This window comes from Sardina pilchardus, chromosome 7, assembly GCF_963854185.1.
Source record: "Sardina pilchardus chromosome 7, fSarPil1.1, whole genome shotgun sequence".
Taxonomy (NCBI): Eukaryota; Metazoa; Chordata; class Actinopteri; order Clupeiformes; family Clupeidae; genus Sardina; species Sardina pilchardus.
In genome coordinates this window covers 2,141,537-2,164,036 of record NC_085000.1, presented here as the reverse complement: position 1 = coordinate 2,164,036, position 22,500 = coordinate 2,141,537, and the positions used below count along the sequence as shown (strand labels likewise).

The window sequence follows — 22,500 nt, the reverse complement described above, 5'->3', positions numbered from 1 at the left end:
CAAATTTTGTGAAATATATTGATCTAATGTTTTCAAATCTTTTACAATGTAAAAGAAAATGTGTGCAGCATGTGCATACAAGTACCATTCTCCTCTTTTGGTTGCCATACTTGCTTGTGGTGGCCTCTCTCTATGGTCTCTCTCTCTCTCTCTCTCTCTCTCTCTCTCTCTCTCTCTCTCTCTCTCTCTCTCTTCATGTTTGATCATGTCAAGGGACTGCCAGGGGACTGTAGATGAAAATTAGCTTCTTATGCAAACTCTGGCATAACGCATCAAACGTGCAAATGCATCAAACAATAAAGCTGCAAATCATCATCACCATCGTCATCATCATCATCGGTAAAAAACACATTTCAAAAAATGCTTTTGACGCTAACTGACCGTTGAGCAGCACATGAAAACAATGATGAAGGTGCCAAGGACTCCTCCGATGCCCACCAGCCAGGTCATCCTGAGGAAGAGGATGACCCCCAGGATGTTCTGCATGCATGGGAAGTACACTCCCATCACCGTCCCCAGCGAAGGAGCCTGGAACACAACAAGCAAAAGTATGTGAGTGTGTGTGTTTAGGTGGGTCCCTCCATGTGTGTGTCTGCTTATACTGTATGTGTGTGTATACTGCATGTGTCTGTATATGAGTATGTGTGTATACTCTCTGTGTGTGTGTGTGTGTGTGTGTGTGTGTGTTTGTATACTTTGTGTGTATACTGTATGTGTTTGCATATGAGTATGTGTGTATACTCTGTGTGTGTGTGTGTGTGTGTGTGTGTGTGTGTGTGTGTGTGTGTGTGCATGTAAGTATGTGTGTGTATACTGTATGTGTCTGCGTGCCATGTGTGCTTGTGTGATTCAGAGTGTTGTTTTCTTCAGCTCATCTCCACTACATTTTCACACGCATTTTATATTACTGTTTGTCTTGTCAGTGTTACTGTATGCCATGTGAGAGCCCACAGCATGCATTCATACTTGTGTACTGTTAAACTATTAACTTCTTTACAACTGGCCAAGAGTTAGAGCCAAGAAACTATTTTTATTATTAGCTTTCACTTTGTCTGCTATGGCGAAGTAAACAGCCTCCCCACCACCATCACCACCACACACACACACACACACACACACACACACAACCCCCACCCCCCTTTCTCCCCAGATTCTCTCTGCTCCGTAGTGCAACAGACAGGCAGCATTCAGTGTCCGTATCTGCTGTGAAACAGCCCCAGGAATGATGAAGGGGGAATGACACTCCTGCAGCGGGGGCCAAGCGGAGCCTTTTATTATTCCTTCATTAACCTCGACGAGTGACAGCAGGAGATAACTCTCTTTGTGCCTCTTCCCCTCATTACGGCTGAGAGGCTGATAGGTTGGCTGCTCCGCTCCTGTGCCTTCCTTGGAAAGCCAATTGCATTTGGAGCTCAGGGGGAGTCAGGCGACTTTGTGTTGGGAGAACAAAAAACGCTGCAGAGTGTTTGGAGCATGCAATTTGTTACAGTAAGTGCACAAGCACGGTATACACAGTGGGCTATACACAATACATGCATATGACACACTTATACACACATACACATACACACGCACACACACACACACACACACACACACACACACACACACACACACACACACACACACACACACACACACACACACACACACACACACACAACACAGATGCACTAACAAGCACCACATATTGGGGGCCAATAATTAAACTCTGTGGAGTTGTCGTGATTGAACATGTCTCCTTTTCTCTGTGGGCTTGTGTCCAATTAAAGTTAACTGGCTCAGAGCCACCACTGTCAAAAAAGGGAATGTGCAGCAGAAGTTAAAGAAGCTAAAATCTAAACCACTCATTAAAACTCATAATGACCCTCTGATAGTCTCCACCCTCATTAAACTACATACAGTGCAGCTAATTCCCATGACAACCACAGACCATAATCTCTTTCATGAGTTCAGTTTCCAGCATTCTGAATTGAAAAATGTCGGGGGGGGGGGGGGGGGGGGGCAAGATGCTCTCTGTGGAGAACATGGATGTGGAGTTTAAGAAAAGTGGAAGGGGAGGGGATCCTCTGCAGATCCATCTCTGCCAGTGAAGCATGTGCCCTCATTTAAGAGCATGAAAGAGGGGAAAAGAAAAGTGATGAGTCATGGTGTTGAGCAGGACGATAGGACTCCATTTTATAGTCCCTCTCTCAGGACGGCCAGGCCAGGGGGGTGGAAGGGAAGGTGGAGAGGGAACAACAACACACAAGAGTTTTTAGTGTTATTTTTCTTTCTTTTTTAATCTACTGACGTTTGTTACATGCTGACCTAAAACCACTGAACTAAAGCTACTGCGCTTTTTGGAGTGGAGAGAGAGAGGGAGAGAGAGAAAGACAGAGGGGGAGAGAGGGAGAGAGAGAAAGAGAGAGAGAGCTGAGGAGGAGGCTGTGAAAGCTGCACACGTGTCCAAATAATAGCAGCGAGTGCAGTGGTGATGAGAGCAATAGTGTGGCTGTGCTGAGCGCTCCGCTCTAAGTGGCTCTAACTGCCATGCTGCACCGGAGGAGAGGAGATCGCAATGATGTCATCAATAACAAGCTGTCTCTCTCCTGTCTAATCAGCCGCTTATGGCCAGGTGGATATGAACACACACATACACACACACGCACACACACACACATACACACAGAGAGTTGTGCACGTGCACGCATGCATACACACACAGACACTCACACAACTACATACATACAGACACACACACACTCACATACACATAGATGCACACATGCACAAGAACAGACACATACACAAACACTATGGAGTCAAAACCATGCCAAAAAGATTTTGTGCTGGTGAAAAGATATTCACATGTGTAATAGAGTTTTGCAGCTGTATAAAACATTTATGCTTGTGCACGGAAAATGTGTACTTGTAGAAATATTTTGTGCATGCGCAAAAAAAAATTGTACTTGTAGAAATATTTTGTGCATGTGCAAAAAAAAATTGTCTTCGAGGATATGATTTGTCTGTTTGCAAAAAAAATGCGTACCGGCAGAACTATTTTGTGCACTTGTGAAAACCATTCGTCCACAGGGATTTAGTTTGAACTCATGTGGAACAGCAGCCATTGGGAGAAGTGCGACATCTATCTGTGGTGTGCGAACTGGATCTACAAAGCTACAAAACTTTTTTTACTGCTGTCATGTTCCATGATGTAACCTTCCTCTCGGAGCAGTAACGTGTAAATGTGAATTACACAGAGTTGTATCATCTGATCCTGGACGAGGTGTATCTTATCCGCACTCCTTCACTCCTGCGACCTTGAGACTGATGGTGTCCTGCTCGCACATTTGTGGCCTGTCATGTTCCTGTCATGCGCTGTCATGTTTAGTCACGTCCCATGCTGCGCTGTATGGAGTTTGCTACCGTTAGCTGTGAGCTAATCTTGTCTGTCAGGCTCACTGATATCCCATTGCATAGTGAATGTTTTTGCATGGTTGCATGTGGATGTCTTCTCTTGACCATATAAGGTTGTAGTGCAGCAGATTACAGTAATTGCATTTCAAGAGAATCGTTCACTTTGGTATAAAAGCATGAAGTTTGGCACAGATACTCTCTAAGGATCACTTTTTTGGAAAAAAGGTGTTGGCCACCCAAAAATTCAAAATGCTCATTATGTCGATCGTTCAAACTGATGTAGGCATAACATTTTGTGAAAAATATTCTGTTAAGAATGGAGAAAGGTGCTGTTCCCTCAAAAACATCAAGATGGCTGCCACCATTTTTCAAGATGGCCATCATTTCTCTTAAATCCAGACCAAGATGTAGATGTAGGGTCTGGGAATTCACCGTAGTCAGGGCTCAATCGAAGGGGTATAAACAGTTGTCTTTCAAATTCCCTCTCCACGCAATAGGATAACGGTAAACAAATCATCTTCTTGTTTTCAAATAGCAGGATGCGTTACTGTCGCAACTTCTGGTCGCATGTCAGTCACCAACACGGTCTCACACCCAACTCATCGAACGAGGACGCATGGTCAAGCCCCCTGGCATCAATATCGGAAGCCGAAGGTGCCCCCGCGCCTTCATATGCGACGCAAAGGGCTGCCATGGACATCAATGTAAATCCTTTGGTGTCAAATGTAGACGCAAGCAACACAGTCACCATTATGTTAAGCCTGCCAACCGACTTTATACACGCTGTGATTGGCCCGCTTGATTTTCCAGTTCTCAGCTCCTAAGCTCTATGGATCGTGCCTAGACTGCCCCGCCAGCCAAATTACATTCGCAGCCACTAGGGGCGTCTAGATTTCTAGGCTACCAAAACGTCTTTCTTGTAAACAAGTGTTTTAATGCAGTCGTCTACCCAATTATAAAGACCATTCAACTCCATACCAGTTCAACCCTGGCACTATCGGCGTAGCCACTGGTTATGTTGAATGAACTGGGGTGGTGGTAGCATAGCGGCTAAGGAGCTGGGCTAGCATGCTGTAGCCAGAAAAGTCATGTGGTGCGGTGGCAGCGTAGTGGCTAAGGAGCTGGACAGGCATGCTGTAGCCAGAAAAGTTATGGGTTCAATTCCCAGCTACCTGCGTGGTGCCCTTCAGTAAGGCACTTATAGCCTCAAGTTGTTTTGAGGAGACTGGCCCTTGTTGTAATATTTGAAGTTGCTTTCCGCGAAAGCGCTGGCCAAATGTGATTTTGTAAGTGATTTTGATTCGATTCATGGGATTTTGGTGGTTTGGTAACGGGCCGTCAATGGACTCCTTTCCAGATGGATCTGCAGACCAGTCAAATTTGCTAACAGGTTCGTCGGGTTCGCCAAGTCTACTAAATGACTTCAGTTTGTAGCGGCGACCTTTGTTAGAAGCTGCAGCACTGACGGGGTAGTTCCTTCGACAGGGCTGTGGGGATTAAGAGTGCCTCATTACCGTCTCCACACTAGAGGGACCTCCTCCTCCTCGGCATGCCTGCCGAGACTCCTTATCGCACGTTTCCTCACATTCTCATCCCACAAATGAAGTATGCGCTATTTGTCATAGTTAGATAGAGTAGGCGGTTGCCAATGAAGCATGATGCAACGTGTACCACCAGCTGATAAACCATTTCCCAGCACAAGTAATTTGACACTCTTGTTAATTAACAAAGGCAGTGACAGGCCTTTATAAGAATTACTGTACAATACGTAGATTGCCTTTAAAAGTAGAACAGGTCCCTGCTGGCTACGCAGCTGTGGACTGTACTGTGAGATAATTTTGAAATGTTATAAATGTTTTAGTGTAACTTATACAGTACATACAGTAGTGACATCTGGTTACCATCCTTTATCTTAGGAATGTTAAGATGTTTGATGAACCCTTGGGCCATCTGAAACCCCCGTTTAGAAATGTAAGATATCTGATGGTGATCCAAATGGGGAACACTAACACAGACATGGCTTAGTTGAGGGGTTCTTGTAATTCTTATCTCTGTCAGATGCCAGCTGGAGAGCATCACTGGTATAAGTGCATCTTGTGACACACACCACAGTATAAATATCCAGGTTTGCGTGACGTCACTGGCGGCAGAAAAGTTAGGCGGAAAAGTTATTGAAAAGCACTAGTAATGCGGCTAAAATTAGTCCGTAACTAACCTTTGCTGAAATGGCTAACGATATAAAACAGTATGTACACTCAGTGTATGGGATTGGGAGGATTATTTGAAAAAACTTTGAAAAAGCGTACATTATGTGGGACCATTCTGACAGATCCCTATTCTAAGTGATTGGAAAGAAGACGTAGCAGGATTGCCCTCCGTTGAATGGCAGGATATTTATAATTACGTTATTGAAAAACCGAGCGTCTACAGTAAGGAGATGTTGTGGGTGTATATATCATTGGATATATAACTATTTCCCAAATGGTCATGTCCAAGATTTACAATACAATGACGTATCGGATGAGTTTTTTGTTGTAGCTGATGGCAGTTGATGGTTATTTTGCCTCCAGTGAACGTAGTGACGTAGGCTCAGCAACGGTCTAAGAACTGGCTTCACCCACAGTTGTGTGCATGAGCTTGTTACTCTGACATTTCATGTGGGTAACATGCTCCCTTATTGTGAATAAAGCTGCAGTCTCACACCAGTTGTCTTGACCACAATATCTGCGATAGAACAGGTTTATGGTACTTGGTCAGTGTGATGATTTACAAGTTGTCCTTTAAAGGGATATTGTGTAGGATTGAGAACATTTCATTGTGAAATTCTCCCATCTAGCGGTTACGGATTATATCGCAGCCTGTAGGAACTACGGAAGCCATATCGCACAACAAAAACATAATGCCTAATTCACACCAAAGATCTGCGACGAGACAAAACTGTTGCGGAGGTGTGAATTAAATGGGTAGATGACATGACGTGGCTTTTTCACCGTCACAGAAGATAAAAGATAATTAATTAACCATCCGTTTTTGATCGCCAAAAGAGGGACCATAATCCTCAATAGGGAAATTCCATTTTAAAACATTGCATAACATTCATGTAGTCCACTCTATCTAAAACATCCCTACTGAAAAAAATTGCAAGAAACCAATTTATGTTGGTAGATGGTTTTAGCTGGTTTTTGCTGGTTTTCTTCCAGCTATTGCTGGTCTTTGCTGGTCTTTGCTAGTATAACTGGTTAGACCACCAGGTGGACATGCTGGCATGACCATCTATGGAAGCTGGTCATGCTGGTGTGACCAACCTGTCGTGTGGGATACAGCTGGTGTGAGATGGTCATGCTGGTGACAAGCCTGCCAAGCTTGACATTGTAGGTGTAAGATGGCCATGCTGGTTTGCTAGAATGACTAACATAAGCTGGCATGACCAGTAAAAACCAGCAATGTAGACCAGCGACACCAACTAAAATGACCAGCGTGAGATGGTACGACAAGCAAAACTAGCAGAATTACCATCATAAGCAGGTATGTTTTTGCAAGAGTTTTGCTGGTCTATATCTGGTAAACCATCATAGGGTAGTCAAACAAGCTGGTTAACAAGCTGGTCAGGCTGTTTTTTTCAGCTGTTAGAGCAGTTTTTAATCATACTTGACACAATCATCTACAATGACATTCTATTACTTGGTGGCGACACTGGAAGTTCTGCGGCAGGTTGGGCCACAGGTCCTGCAGGGAGGTAGCCTGACGACATCATACTCAATTCTTGTCAGAATATGAGTCTGAAACTGCTCCATTCAGCTGCGATTATGGGGCGTGATTCAACCGATACAGGGCGGGGGGGATAGCTCTGCACTCATTGGATAGACCAAACCAAACAGAACAAGTTATTGGCTGTCAGTATCTATCTTGTACAACACCTGATAGCTAAATCTAAGACAACGAAATATGTAGCAGGGTAGGATATGGAAAACAACCTCCTTCGTTTTTAAAAATAATTCCTTCAAACTGTATGCAATGAACAGCTGGGGAAGTGTGTCGTTAACCCAACGAGCAAACAGACATTTTTAAACAAACGGGAACAACATCACCCAAATATGCTGTTTTAACTTGGTGAAAGTGAAACTGAAGTTTTCCCACATATCCTCGTTGATCTAAGTGTTCAGAAATAGTTGTGTGAATCCGTGATAAAACCTCCGTTTCAATAGCTAAGATAAACGAAAGGCCAAACTGCATGAACAAATTATGCATTCATAGCCATAGCGTTTCTGTTGCAATCAAAATAAAGCCAACATGGTCTCACACCCAACTCTTCGAATGAGGACGCATGCAGCCGTGAACGTCACTGCTGTTCATCTGTCAATCATCACGTAAAGCCCGCCCTGACAATGTGATTGGTCCGAACAGATCTGTGTCTCGAATAGTAGCAGCTGAACGGAGCAGTGCCAGACCGAAGTTCCCTGCAGAAAAAGGATGTAGGCGGGGCTAAACTTCGGTCTGGCATCCAGGCTACCCGTAAAACTGGCTGTTACTTGAAAAGTATTGATCTTAGCGCAAAAACATTTTACAGAGTGTCTCCTGGGTAACAGGCACGCATGGTATTATTTTCAGATTTTTTTGAGACGCAAGTGCGTGCGCTCTGGTTGATTTGACGTGGAATGACCCATTGGTGTGCTGTGCTGTGCTGTGCTATGTGTTGCTGTGATTGGGTTATGAATATGATTGTGTTGTGGTTGCATTGTGATTGTGTTGTGACTGCATTGTGATTGCATTGTGTTGTGCTGTGCTGTGCTGTGTTGTGATAACATTGTGATTGTGTTGTGATTGCATTGTGCTGTGATGTTGTGATCCTGTTTTGCTGTGCTGTGCTGTGCTGTGCTATGCTGTGCTATGATTGCACTGTGCTGTGCTGTGCTGTGCTGTATTGTGCTGTGCTGTCTACGCTTTGCTGTTTTGCCCTGATTATGTTGCGTTGTATTGTGCTGTGCTGTGTTGTGATAACATTGTAATTGTGTTGTGATTACATTACGTTGTGCTGTGATTGTGCTATGATTGTGTTTTGTTGTAATTATGTTGTAATTGTGTGGTGTCTGCATCATAATTATGATGTGATTGCTCTATGCTGTGATGTGATAATATTATGCAATTGTATATATAAAAAAGATATTATAGGTCTGGCTGCACCTGACTGCGTTGTGTGTGTGGCATTGTGTGGGTTCTGTCTGCACCTGACTGCGTTGTGTGTCTATACCTGACTGCGTTGTGTGTGTGGCATTGTGTGGGTTCTGTCTGCACCTGACTGCGTTGTGTGTGTGTGTAACCTGGCTCTACCTGGCTATGCAGTGTGTGCATATGTGTGTAACGTTGTGTGTGTCTGGCCGTACCTGACTGGCTGGTTTCTTGCGGGGCTCCTCATTGTTCTCGGCCTCCTCGTGCTCCTTGCTGCCCTGGGTCAGGTTGGAGTAGTTGGCCAGGCTGCTGAGCAGAGACGACACCATGGGAACCGTGTCCATCTCCTCCTGCAGAGCACACACACACACACACACACACACACACACACACACACACACACACACACACACACACACACACACACACACACACACACACATCATGTTAGTTAGGCCACTGGACACACATGTACATCACATTAGACCACTGGACACACAGACATCACGCTAGGCCACTGGACACACATGCACATCACATTAGACCACTGGGCACACACACACACACTCACACACAGTTATGCCACTGGACACACACACACACACAGCATGTTATGCCACTGGACACACACACATCATGCTAGGCCACTGTACACACACATCATGCTAGGCCATTGCAGCATAGCATTGAAAGGAGATCATCATATGGTCTGACACTTTCTCTCACATACTGTGAGTGAATTTCTATCATGTTGTGTTTTCAGATTTGCAGGGTTATCTGTACTGTGTGTGTGTGTGTGTGTGTGTGTGTGTGTGTGTGTGTGTGTGTGTGTGTGTGTGTGTGTGTGTGTGTGTATGTGTGTGAGTGTGTGTAGCGCACCTCAAACAGGGCCATGTTTTTTCCATCGTACTGCTGGCTCTTCTCCACGTCACTGCTGCCGGTGCTGTTGATGAACGGACTGCTCTCCTTGGGGTTTCCATCACCTGCGCGCACACACACACACACACACACACACACACACACACACACACACACACACACACACACACACACACACACACACACACACACACACACACACACAGGGTACAAAAAGAGAAAGAAGCTTCAGTTTAATCATTTTGACATGCCACAAGGCAAAAGGATTGTGTGCACCCTCCCCTATATGGATCTTCAATGGGCACACATTGCCCTGTTATGCACATATTGTACCAGCGATGTCTGCGGAGGTGTACGTGTGTGTGTGTGTGTGTCGCAGTGTGAGTGTGTGTATAAGCTTCCACTCTCGCTCCGAGCCTGCCTTGGGGCTTTGTTTAGCTGTGCAGACTCACACTGGAGGATCACACACACACTAAATTTAGCTCATCCTTCAAGCGGTACTAACGCAGAGAGGCTCAGAATTACCCTTCCCTACCCCCTTCTCTCTCTCTCTCACTCTCTCTCTGTCCCTCTCTCTCTCCTTCTCCCCACTCTCTGTTCCCTCTGTCTTTCTCCCTCACTCTCAAATAGGAGGAGGAATACTAAAGAGGTACTGCACTGCATCAGCCACAAGCTCACACACTCATTGACGATCTGCAAAGAGTGTTTACGTGTGTGTGTGTGTGTGTGTGTGTGTGTAAGCGTAAGTGTGTGAGTGTGTGTGTGTATTTGGAGGATGGGTGTGCTGGTGCGTGTCTCAGGAGGCGTGAGTGTTGATGTTGGTGGATGCACGGGTAGGCTATATCCTTTTTCTATTAAAGAAACACTAGCAGAAAGGCTGAGGAGTTCATATGCATTTTGACAAATGAGCATCAAGTCTCTTTCATCACTGAGCTATTTGAACTGACGGACCACAGCAGCCGTGATTCTCTCTCTCTCTCTCTCCCTCTCTCTCTCTCTCTCTCTCTCTCTCTCTCTCACGTCACGAAAGCGCAGTCATCAAGTCTGTCATTTCCAGCGCATATGACAATCTGTCAGAGAGGCTTCTTCTTAGCGCTCATCTGCCTCAGTGCCCACGGATGTACCTCTACGCTATTGGCACTGGAGAACAAGCATGGCAGAATAACTCATATCCAAAACAAGGTACTTTATTCTTCACATTATACTGTAGACATAACACAGCAGATCTCAGATCAGCCTGTGGATCCCTCTCTCTCTCTTTCTCTCTCTGGATCTCTCTCAAGTTCAAGTAAGATTTATTGGCATGACAAATGTGTTTGCATTGCTAAAGCAGAACATTTACTGTAGACATGTATCTACATAAAGGATGAATGGAATGCACTACATGGCAAATAGGCATACATCCCAAACAGATATGTATCTCTCTCTTCCTCTCTTCATTCTCTCTCCCCTTCTCTCTGCATGCACATTGTGTGCGCATGTGAGCACCGCTGCTTTGACCCCCTGTGACCTTGAGCGGCAGGTCTGCCGGAGTCAGCAGCCCAGCATCTAGTCAGAGGGGACGCTCGCAGCGCACCCTCTCTCCCTCTCTGTCTCTTTCTCTCTCTCTCTCCCTCTCTCTCCCTCCCTCTCTTTCTCTCTCCCTCTCTCTCCCGCTCCCTCTTTCTCCCTCTCTCCCACTCTCTCTCTCTCTCTCTCTCTCTCTCTCCCTCTGGTCCACCCTCGTGGCCGGGCACCCCTGTAATGGCAGCCATTACTCAGGGTTACTGTACAGTAAAGTATGCCTGAGCAGTGCGGGGGCCAATGAGCCGTGGGGCACCGGGGGGGACTCGATGACGTCAGCAGCTCACCTCACCTTCCTCCCCTCGACCGTGATGCAGGGCCACTGGAGGGGACCTTAGGGAGGGGGCTGAACCCTGGGCTGACCTTTGGGACTGGATTAGTGTATGAATATGCGCTAAAGCATTCACATGACTATGACTATGACAGCCCCTGCCGTCAGGGTCACCGGAGGAGTCTTAGGTTTGTCTTCCTCTTCTCCTCCTCTCTTCTTCACTCCGTTTCTTTTTTCCTTTCTTTCTCCACCCTTCAGGAGGAGTCCTAGGTCTTGTCTTCCTCTTCTTCTCCTCCTCCTCCTCCTCTTCTTCACCCTGTTTCTTTTATCCTTTCTTTCTCTAGCCTTCAGATTGTCATTAACTTGCTCTGTCTCTTCATTCTCGTGTGCTCTGTGTCTGCACTGCTCATTTGGAGTTCACTCCTGCTCACTGACGCTCTTGCATAATCACTGTCCCCACACATGCACTCACATCTTGCTCTCCAGCACACACACACCCACACCCACACACACACACACACACACACACACACACACACACACACACACACACACACACACTGCTGTGAGGGTAATTTAGTGTGTATGTGTGTGTGTGTGTGTGTGTGTGTGTGTGTGTGTGTGTGTGTGTGTGTGTGTGTGTGTTTGTGTTGTGTAATTAAGACTAGGGTGCACTTGGATGATAACTGCTTTTTGGAGTGTGTCCTCTGAGTCCTTGAGAGTGGAGCCCATTTTGATTAATGTCCCTCCAAGGAACCCCCACACGCCACACATCCCCTTTCCTCTCTCACACTGGGCTCTCTGAGGGTCCCAAATGTCCCCCCTCTCGCACTCACATTGGTTTCTCTGAGGGTCCCACTCTCTCTCTCTCTCTCTCTCTCTCTCTCTCTCTCTCTCTCTCTCTCTCTCTCTCTCTCTCTCTCACACACACACACACACACACACACACACACACACACACACACAACATTGGTCACTCTGAGGGTCCCAAATCTTCACTGCTCTCTATAGTCTCTGCTCTGCATCAGCTTTTCTCTGCTGGAGTGAATGCTTTCTGCTGGGCACTAAAGTTGCTGCTGCTTCACCCCCTCACAGCAGTTCTATTTAAGGCCTATTGATGCATTTCCATTATCAAGTTGCCAATAAACACACAAGAATATAATATCTAGGACACTGCAGCCTGACTAAGGAATTTACAAGTTTTAACAACACCGAAACAGCTGTGTATTTTTTTTCAAATGAAACAGAATGAGCACTGATCACTTTTTCCACGATACAAAATGGGAAGCAAATGCTCTTTCTTTCGAATGACTTTCAATGAGTGGAATCATTTCACTGGCAATTCACCATCAACAGAACTACTGCATCCAAGATCATATGTTGTAAAAATTACTTTAATTAATGTTATGTAACTATAATGAATGTAAGTCCTGCCATTCAAGTCCAATATTTTATTAAACGTTTCCACTGTCTTAAGTTGAATGATGTGTGATTTGTGTTTGGTTTTTTCCATGTACTGTATGTGTATAACTAGAATTTGAACTTGAACATACTATGGGAGCTGTTAAATGAGATTCTTTCTAAACTGTTGGGTAACTGTATGTGGTACTATTTAATTGCCACCCATCTGTAGTCATTTGTGATTACAGTAATAGTGCACATGGGCGTGCGGAGGAAGTTAATAGAGACAGATAGCAGATAATGAATGATCGTCTACGATGAGAAGGTTCCCTGATTGATGTGATGGCAACCAGTCAGATTGTGGGATTGAACAATGAGATCACACTAAATCCCTCTCACACACACACATACACACACACACACACACACACACACACACACACACACTCCAATAATCATACTTACATGATGAATGAAACATTTATAGAATGAAGAGAAAGGGTAGATTGATGCGGTGTTCAACTAAGTTAGTGTGTTTAACTGCTCTTAGTTGTGCTCTTGTGCTAAACTCTCTCTCTGTCTCTCTCATCTCCCTCCCTCCCTCCGTCCTCTCCTCCTCTCCCTCTCTCTCTTCTCCTCTCCTCCTGTCCCTCCCTCTCTCCCTCTCCGTCTGCATCAGTTCTAATTTACATGTCCAATCTGTTCTACCTGTCTATCTGTCTCCTCGGTAACGACACCGAGCGGATGATTTATTCAGCCACACTGTAAATAAATAAAAATGTTGCGGCGCATCGGGACAGCGCTCTCTGGGGGGACAGCGCGGGCGAAAACAGGTGACACGACCTGACGCAGCCTTGACTGGAGCATCTTTGCTAGAAGTTTCTGTCAAGCGCATGACACGCTTCCATTGGAATTGCTTATTTTCCAAAGCGAGTCCCCTTGTGTCCTTCTGCATCATGCAATCTCACAAACAAGCCAGCACTCTCTCTCTCTCTCTCTCTCTCTCTCTCACTTTTAGACACACACACACAAACACACGCACACACATATACGGTACACACTTACGCATACACACGCACGCAGACACATGCAAACAAACAAACACACACACACACACACACACACACACACGCACACACACACACATACAACCCTGGATACAAAATCTGTTCCACAGACCATAAAGTGCACAGCCAGGTGACATAAAGGACCACCTGTTCAGCACAAAGCAATGTTTAAAAGGGTGTAAAGAGCCCATTGCCCAGTGAAACCCAATGAAATGTGAAAAAGCCTCTCCTAACTACAGTCCAATTTACATGCAAAATAAAGCCACTCTGCATCCCCCTTAGACATCTCAGAACATTCAAATCACAGACCCCACACTTCAGTCTCCCAGAACCAAGTCAACTGGCAAATGGAAAAGACAGGCCCGGACCTTTCCGGCACTTTCTAACCCCCTCACATACACAAGTTTCTGAGGCCTCTGGGCTGTGACAGCCGTTGATGCTTTTTCTGCATTGGAATGCAAGCAAATGCAAGTAGATTCCACTGCTCATACCCCGGGAGCTCTTAATCCCCTAAACCTCACAGTATTTCGCCAAAGACCAGCTTCTTTTTGCCTCCAAATTGGATTAGAAAACATTTCAATTTGGTGCAGTTTTTGTGTAAGAGATTGCTGCCAGAGATTGGGGCGGAGCGGAGTGGAGCGGAGGCAGCCATGGCAGGTTACGGAGTCTGGCTCAGACTCGCTCGCTCGCTCACCCATCGCTGAACCTGATGCGTAGATGGCTGGAAGGTCGACGGCCAGAGGTCCCGGCGAAGCGGATTGCGGATTGCGGCCCTCCTGGTCAAGCTCGTCGGGCAGGATATGCCCCTGAAGTGGCCGCTGAGCCGGAAATCACTTCCACACACTCTGAAAGAACTCTGTGAGTGCCTGAGTGCTGCTTTGCATACAGCAGCAGACTCTGAACTGAATCAATCAATTCAGTCTTTTGAATAAAGCTTCAGCACATCCAGGCTGCATCCCAATATCCATACTATCTTACTATATTATATCCATACTATCCCACTACATAATATCCATACTAGCCCACTATATAATATCCATACTAGCTTACTATATTATATCCATACTATCCCGCAAGAAGCAATATGTCAAAAAGTGCACACATGTGTTCTGTGTTCGGAGTTCTGTGGAACCATGTGTTTGTAGAGCTGAGGAAAACTTCTAAAAAGCCCAGAACATGAATATGACATTCATACTGCAGTGGCCATGGGTTTAGTAATGCGTAACACTACAATCATCCATGTCCAAGTCAAACCAACCATACTGATATATTAAATGTAATTAGTTATTGCTGCACCAACAACTTGGAATGGGTTATTAATTTGGAGCCCTTTCTGTGGAGGTGTTTCTGCACATGTGGAAGAGTACAGTGGAAGGTAATTACCATTTGGAGTCGGGCCTGTGATTGTGTGTGTAATTACAGATGAGAGAGCCGCTCACTGTGGGGTGGTGCTGAGGAAGGAGCCCGCTGCCTCTGCCAACACTACTGCTGATGCTGCTGCTGCTGCTGAACTCTCATTGTTCCCCCCACACACAACCCCCGGGGCTCTCCAACGGCTACTGCATGCACGCTTGGTGTGTGTGTGTGTGTGTGTGTGTGTGTGTGTGTGTGTGTGTGTGTGCATTCATCCCCATGTGTGTGTGTGTGTGTGTGTGTGTGTGGGTGGGTGGGTGAGTGCACATACGCATGCGTACTGTATATGTGCATGCATGTATAAGTCTCTCTCACTGTGTGTGTGTGTGTGTGTGTGTGTGTGTGTGTGTGTGTGTGTGTGTGTGTGTGTGTGTGTGTGTGTGTATGTGTGTGTGTGTGTGTGTGTGTGTGTGTGTATGTGTGTGCAAGTGTGTACATGAGGCTAAAATGAGGCTTTGTAGTAAGAGAGAGTGCACAAAAAAATGCATGGAAAAGTGCACCAAAGAGAGACAGCGGTGATGGGGGTGGAGGGGAAGGGAAGGGAAGGGAGAGGGGGTTGTACATGGAGTTCACTGGTGATAGAGAGGCTAGGTAAGAGATAGGCTGCAGGCTCAGTTAGATTAGGGGGCATAAGGGTTTGTATCCTAACAGAAGATCGGTTCACTCTCGTTTCATTATATTTTCTGACTGTGCTTTTTGCCCTGGCCGATGACCCCTTCTGTCCCTGGGCTCACAGTAATCCAGTGCTTTTAAATCTGTTCTTAAAACCATTTTTAGCTTTGTGGCTTAAATATAATCTCGTCCCCCCACCCCTATTTTATGCATTTTATGATTCTGTGTGCATTTATTTATTTGATTGTCAGTGTTTTTGTGAACGTGCTCCTCTGCTTGCCTCTCTCTCTCTCTCTCTCTCTTTCTCTCCCCCTCTCTCTCTCTCTCTCTTGCTCTTTCCCCCACATCTTCTCTCTGCAGAGCTGCCAACTTTTCAAAAAACCTTGGAGTGAGATTCTGTCGGGGGTGACCAAAAGTTTGTCTCGCACTCGTCACAATACCAAAATTATTGTTTCGATCCTGATACTAAGTGAAGAATTGTGATTTCGATACTTTTTCGATGCTTTTTTAAAAAACAATTTTGGTGATTTAATCAGTAACCTAATATTGAATATTGTGTGATCATTCATACCAGTGGCCATCTAAGATTCTGCTCGACTCTCCACACACACAGAAAATGATAGTCATATGTTTGTATATACAGTATATATTTTGGAATTCATATATAACTACATATTTTGTTGATAATGTTTAGTATTCTACAATCTGCATAATTATTAGCAGGCCTAGCTAAAAATGTTAAGTCAATTCTGTACTGATTTCAAGACTAATACACTTACTCATAGGCCTATTTTTAAATGGTGTGTAGGCCTATATGTCTATTTGAGTGTGCATGGTGTAATTGAGTGCCTGTCGCTTTAAGAAATACGTGAGGTAGCTTTCTATCTCACGGTTTTACGCCAGTGATATAAAAGTTGCATGACAAGGATATATGGACGCAATTCATTTTGCTTTCTGTCATTAGATAAAATACATGTTCAAAACACTAACAAGTCGAAGAAAATCTTTCAGGGATCATATAAGAGATGAGTGTCTTGCAATGTTCCTGTAAGATTTTAGTGAGCACTATGATTTACATGTAGCTCTCTCCAGAAGTTATTTATCCACACGTTCAAGCAAACAAAACAGTGCAACAAGTAGGCCTAGGCTAGGGAATTAATAAATCAAGTTCATCCACACAAACTGATTTCTTTCAAGATTTTGAGTTTAAGAGAGTGAGTTCTTAATTAACGATTGGCCTATGATTTGTGACATTGTCTACATACCTAGTCTCTGACCAGATTGCGATTTTCTCCCGCGGGTGTCTCCTTCTTCTGTCGCAAACTTGGATGTCTATGCAACGAATAGGGTTAGCCCACTGTACAATAGCGCTTCTTAGCGCCATATACCGTTGGGGAAATTTACAGTAAAAGGAACGAACGAGTCTCAGCCCAAGATCAATTTTTGTTTTGCGTGAGAAAATGGATGTATGGCGTGAGTGCGTGTGTAAACAGGCAAAATCGTGTCACACGCAGAAAGCGTGAGAGTTGGCAGGTCTGATCGGAGCTGTGAGGGCTCTGTTGATTAGGTGTCAGGGTAGAGACTGGAGGGCACCCTGAGAGTTAAGGAACACCAACATCTGTGCTGATGAGCTTTCACACAATGAAGAGCGGCTCATCTGTGAGGACTAAACTCAGATGCATAGAGGCGTAATGGCAGCATATAGGCCTACTCTTATCTGTGGGCTGACCTTTGGCTTTGTAGAATGTAATCACAGAATCTACATCAGATGTGATTCAAGTTGCCAATACCCAGAAGAAATTAATCCCTCTTTTTAAGTTGAAACGAAAGAGTAGGTTACAGTAAGCAATTTCTCTCTTTCTCCCTCCATCTCTCTCTCTCTCTCTCTCCATATTGATCTATCTATTTGACTTCCTAACATCCATTATGTTTAATCTAATCAAATAATACATTTGTTATCATTTTCATCATGTGAACCAGGTTTTGCAGCAAAACAAAAACAGTGATGAAAACAGTGGTCTCTACCGAGTACTCAGTATCATGTCCACCCACACATGAGTAGTCCTGAGGAAAGGCAGTGGTCTGCGTGAGTCATGTCCATCTAATGGCTACTCTGATATCTCTGGTCTCCGCTCTCTGCTTATTCCGCCGCTTCACTGTCACAACAATATCCCTCATTGATTTTTGCCTTTCATCACAACCGCCTCCAATTTCCGTTTGGCATTAAAAGAAGGCTGTAACTAACTCCCCTGACATGTTTGTGAAACAGAATCTGGTGGAGAGAAGATTTTGTTTTATATCACAGTGACGGAGCTGACCAAACACTGTAAATTCTCTTTTTAATCTCTCTCGGTAAGTGTCTGTGACCTTCAAACTCTTAATTTCTTCGGACATCTCCTGGCAAGCTATGCTGTCAGCTCGGTGAGAACACATGATTTACAACCTGGTTGCACTGCACCACCATAAAATGAGGGGAATTTATGAATGCAATACATTCTTGATTTGTATATTCGCCGATGATAATGGCGGCCCATTAAATGGTCAAACGTTGTTCAGAATGGCTTGGTGTTTTGGTGTGTTTGTGTACCGTGTGTGTATGTGTGTGTTATATACACCCTGTGTATGTTTCTTTGACTTTGTTGGTGGGCATGTGTCTGTGTGTATCAGATGTTGGTGTTGGCGTCCACCCTGATGGCCAGCGGACGCTGCTCTGGTTCTGTCTACGCTGTTATCCTCATGCAGCATGAGCCACTGAGTCCTGTCCAGCCTCCCTTCTGGCGCTGGCACTACCGTCTCCTCACAGGGGCAGTGCCCAGGGTCCAGCTTAAGAGTGACCGACACAGGCGTAAAATATGGAGGAGGTAGGGGTTGTAACCCCTCATATTATCAAAACCTGCCAATGCACCACCACCCTCCCTACACACACACACACACACACACACACACACACACACTCAAAGTAAATTTGTGTGCTTGCTCTCATGTAGATTCTCATCTGTTGTGCATAAACAAAAGAATCAACTGAAGGCTTGTTAATGGTGGTCCCCCATGGTGAGTGTTTAGCTTAGTTTTACATGAATTTGAAGTGAAGTGCTGAAAATGTGTTGATATGATCTAGAGGTTATTATAACACATTATTTGTGTGTGTGTGTGTGTGTGTGTGTGTGTGTGTGTGTGCGTGTGTGCGCGCGCGCGTGCGTCAGGCTGTGTGTGCAGGCGGGAGCATCTGTGGCCCTCTGCCATGTCTGTGGGCCTGTGATGTTGTGATTAATTGATTATGACGGTTTGATCAGATGAAAAGCGCCTGAGTCAGAGGGGTAGCACTTTCTCTTGCAGTACACAAAGTGTTCATTTAAATAACCACTTGAATGGAATGCGGTCAGTCCTTGCCTTGGCATACTTTGTGTTCACTGTAAAATCTTTTTAAGAGCTGTCTAGAATTTTGAAATGAGAAACGTGTCCAAGGTTAAACGTAGCATTGTGCAAAAAGGAAGTGGCCAGAGGTGTCTGGAGAAGATTTTCAATTGGTCACCATTTGCGTAAATCTTATACATTTAAAGCGTTGGATGTACTGTACACTATGAGAAGATCCTTTCATCATTTCAATACATTCTCAAGACGTATGCTGAAATATCAAAATATTGCCCATTCTCACTGCAAAACAGTGGGACACCAAAACCATAGTTTTCCTTTCCCTTTTGTATCACATAAAAACATATTCCACTGTGTGCATGCTTTGCATCTATTGTTTTGACGATCTGATGTGAAATGCTAAGCTAAAGCTATTCCCCAGTACAGCAACAGTACATACTTCTCCACCTGCTGATGGGGGTTCCCTCTGGAACACTACACTCTTCTGCGCTCACCTCCCCTCTGCTTGTGTGGCTGCATCTCTAAATCGCCCCGTCATGATAGTCTGCCCCACAAAACATAAAACAGTCAGCATAAATCCACACCTGGGGTTTAGCCCCGAAATTTATAGATCGACAAAAAAAAGTGTGATAAAACAGTAATGTGATTCAAAGCTGATTTAAGCTACAAGAACAAGCAAGTAATCAGATCAGCATCACTCAGTGCCCAATGTCAAGTGTAGGTTTACATTTCTGTGTTTACAATTTATACTGCAATAATTTCAACACCACTCAATGTATAATGTCAAGTGTACTGGGTTACTCTTATGTGCTTACAATTTATACCTCACCGCAGGTATACACCAAATGTATTATCCTGACAAGGTCGCTTAAAGAACACATATAGGATTCCCCAAGGGTCTTCTGACATATGGATATCATACATTAACATGTGCCATTGCATTCAGGTTGCCTATTTAACCTGCTGACACCTGAACAGTTGGCTAAGTGGTAGAGGTGGCAAAGGTGGCACATCAGCGATTTTCTGCTGAACGCACCTCAAACAAGGTGGACCAAGACCACTGCAGCTTGGACAAGATGGCAGCGACGACTCTGACTTCTCCGCCACCCCCATAGACAGGAAGGGGATGCTATTGTGTGTTTGTGTGGACGACTGTGAGCCGATCTGGGACACTGCTCTGCCGCCCTTCACACTGCTATACCATCCGGATCCACATTAGTCTGATGTCCACCATTTCAGATCACTTTCCATCTAATGCACGCTCCCTCCAGAGGGCAAACCCGGGGGGAGTGCTGACGGCACAGTACTTATGCATGCCTGGGCGCTAGGTGTCCGAGCGGGTGTAAAGATGACCCAAGGACAATGTCACCCTGATTAACGAGGAGAGAGGAGACTTAATCAGATTCATAAATACATACTGTACACTGTCCGGTAGAGTACTGCATATGTTGTGGCCTGCCAGAAAGTGTAAGTGACTAATGGTGTTTGTTTGTGTGTGTGTGTGTGTGTGTGTGTATGCAAGAGTAGAAATGTGAACTGTGAACAACACATAGTCCTTTTTATGGGTCATCCATCATGAGGAATCTGTGAATCTGACCCATATCTACTTAGTGCATGGCAAATATGCTTTCACCTGCACTGTCATCGTCATACAAAGATAAACAGATGATTCAATCTGGGACTGAAATTAAATCATCACAAAATGTAAGTTATTCAAGCTAGTGCATTATGTAGCCAAATGGTGAAGATTATGAACACTACATTTGAAGATTAAGAACACAGCATTTGAGGCATTCATACACAATTACTAATCCGGCATGGATTTCTTTGGAATTGAGTAAACAACTGCTACACTTTTGAACGATATAGTAAGAGTTTAATGTACCAATTTAAGTGAGAATTCCACTACTAGTTATGCCCCTTTTGGAAGCTGTAAGTCAATGAACCTTTTCCAAATCCTACTCCCAGTTGTACAATTGTGAAAGTCTGGGTGTTCCCAGGCTATAGCACGGTAATAGTGTCTGCAAATCTTATATTAAAAAACACAAATGACTGCAGAATTCCTCCTCCAATTGCTTCCTGTGCTGTTACTCCACCCAGGGGGTATAATTACCATACACAGTACAGCAAGAGAGTGAGGGAACTGATCTAAAAAGCAGCCTAACCTCATCCATGCTGAGATTTCTCCTAGTACCGTGGCCATCATACCATGGCTATAACAGAGTGCATTCAATTCCACGGATGGCAGTCTCTGCTTCTGGCAAAAGTCCATTTGAGATTCACTAGCTCGTCTATAATTGCTAGGTCTAAGGAGAGCTCTGAACATGGTGACTTTAAGACAGGTACACACAGGTAATCATAAAATCATCAGGGACAAGAGGAATCTTGATTACAAGCTGAGAACAATCTAGACAGAATTGCCTGAGCAACTTGTTTTCAGGTCACAATGGGCCCAGACTGCACTAGAGATTTGTAGGTTTCTGTGAGGACCTGCATGGTAATTGGCCGCAGGTTGTGCACTGCAGATGGCGGGATTGGTGGCAGTATTTCTTTCGGGAAGTTTGGGGGACTGAAAAATATTCAAGGGCTGCTGTGCTGCAGAGCTGCAGAGAAATCAGTTTCACATCAGACACCAGAAGAGTTTTTTTACACACACAGACACACAGACACACACACACACAGACACACACACACACACACACACACACACACACACACACACACACACACACACACACACACACACACACACACACACACACACACACACACACACACACACACACACACACACACACACATACACACACAGACACAGACACACACAGAGAGTATCATTCTTATCGTGCAAAATGTTTCTGGGAGCTAGTGTGTGACTGGGTAGTTATTATTAAGTCATTCTCTTCAGAGGTTTCTCAGCCAGCCTTGACACAAATCAGAAAAAAGGAGAGAAGGCAAAAAATCAGGTGAACAGGCTTGTGAGATGTCAGGAATAATAAGAGTGCTGATAATCTGTGAACATTTGAGTGTGAGAGATATCCATATTTCCACTGCCAGTGTAGACGAGGTGGAGGACATACTAAACATAACATGATTTGACACAAACAAAAAAAAAACCCACCAATAATAGGCTAACAGAAAATTATATACGAAGACGTAATCTTCTTGTAATCTTGTTATCCTGGTTAGAAAGATTCACCACTAACTGCCAAACTCTGTAAACTTTTAGTGATGATCAGTGGTGACGTCTTTAAGCAAAGACACATTAAAAATGCTTCTATTTTCACATGCGTGATGTGTTCGCACATTGTGCGTGTCTGGCTGTTGCAGCAAAAACAACATCCAGAGTGATCATAG

The 22,500-nt window shown here is 44.7% G+C and overlaps 1 protein-coding gene across 1 annotated transcript in view; it reads right to left on the bottom strand.

The window, feature by feature from the left end:
- slc12a5b (solute carrier family 12 member 5b) overlaps nucleotides 1–14,444 on the bottom strand; it is a 41,922-nt gene extending 27,478 nt beyond the window's left edge. The window contains exons 1-4 of the mRNA XM_062540157.1: nucleotides 14,441–14,444; nucleotides 9,445–9,548; nucleotides 8,781–8,915; nucleotides 382–528 (exon numbers count right to left, since the gene is read on the bottom strand). Coding sequence (XP_062396141.1) covers nucleotides 382–528; nucleotides 8,781–8,915; nucleotides 9,445–9,548; nucleotides 14,441–14,444 — 390 coding nt within the window. The remainder of the gene's footprint in view (nucleotides 1–381; nucleotides 529–8,780; nucleotides 8,916–9,444; nucleotides 9,549–14,440) is intronic.
- Nucleotides 14,445–22,500: the final 8,056 nt, after the last annotated feature.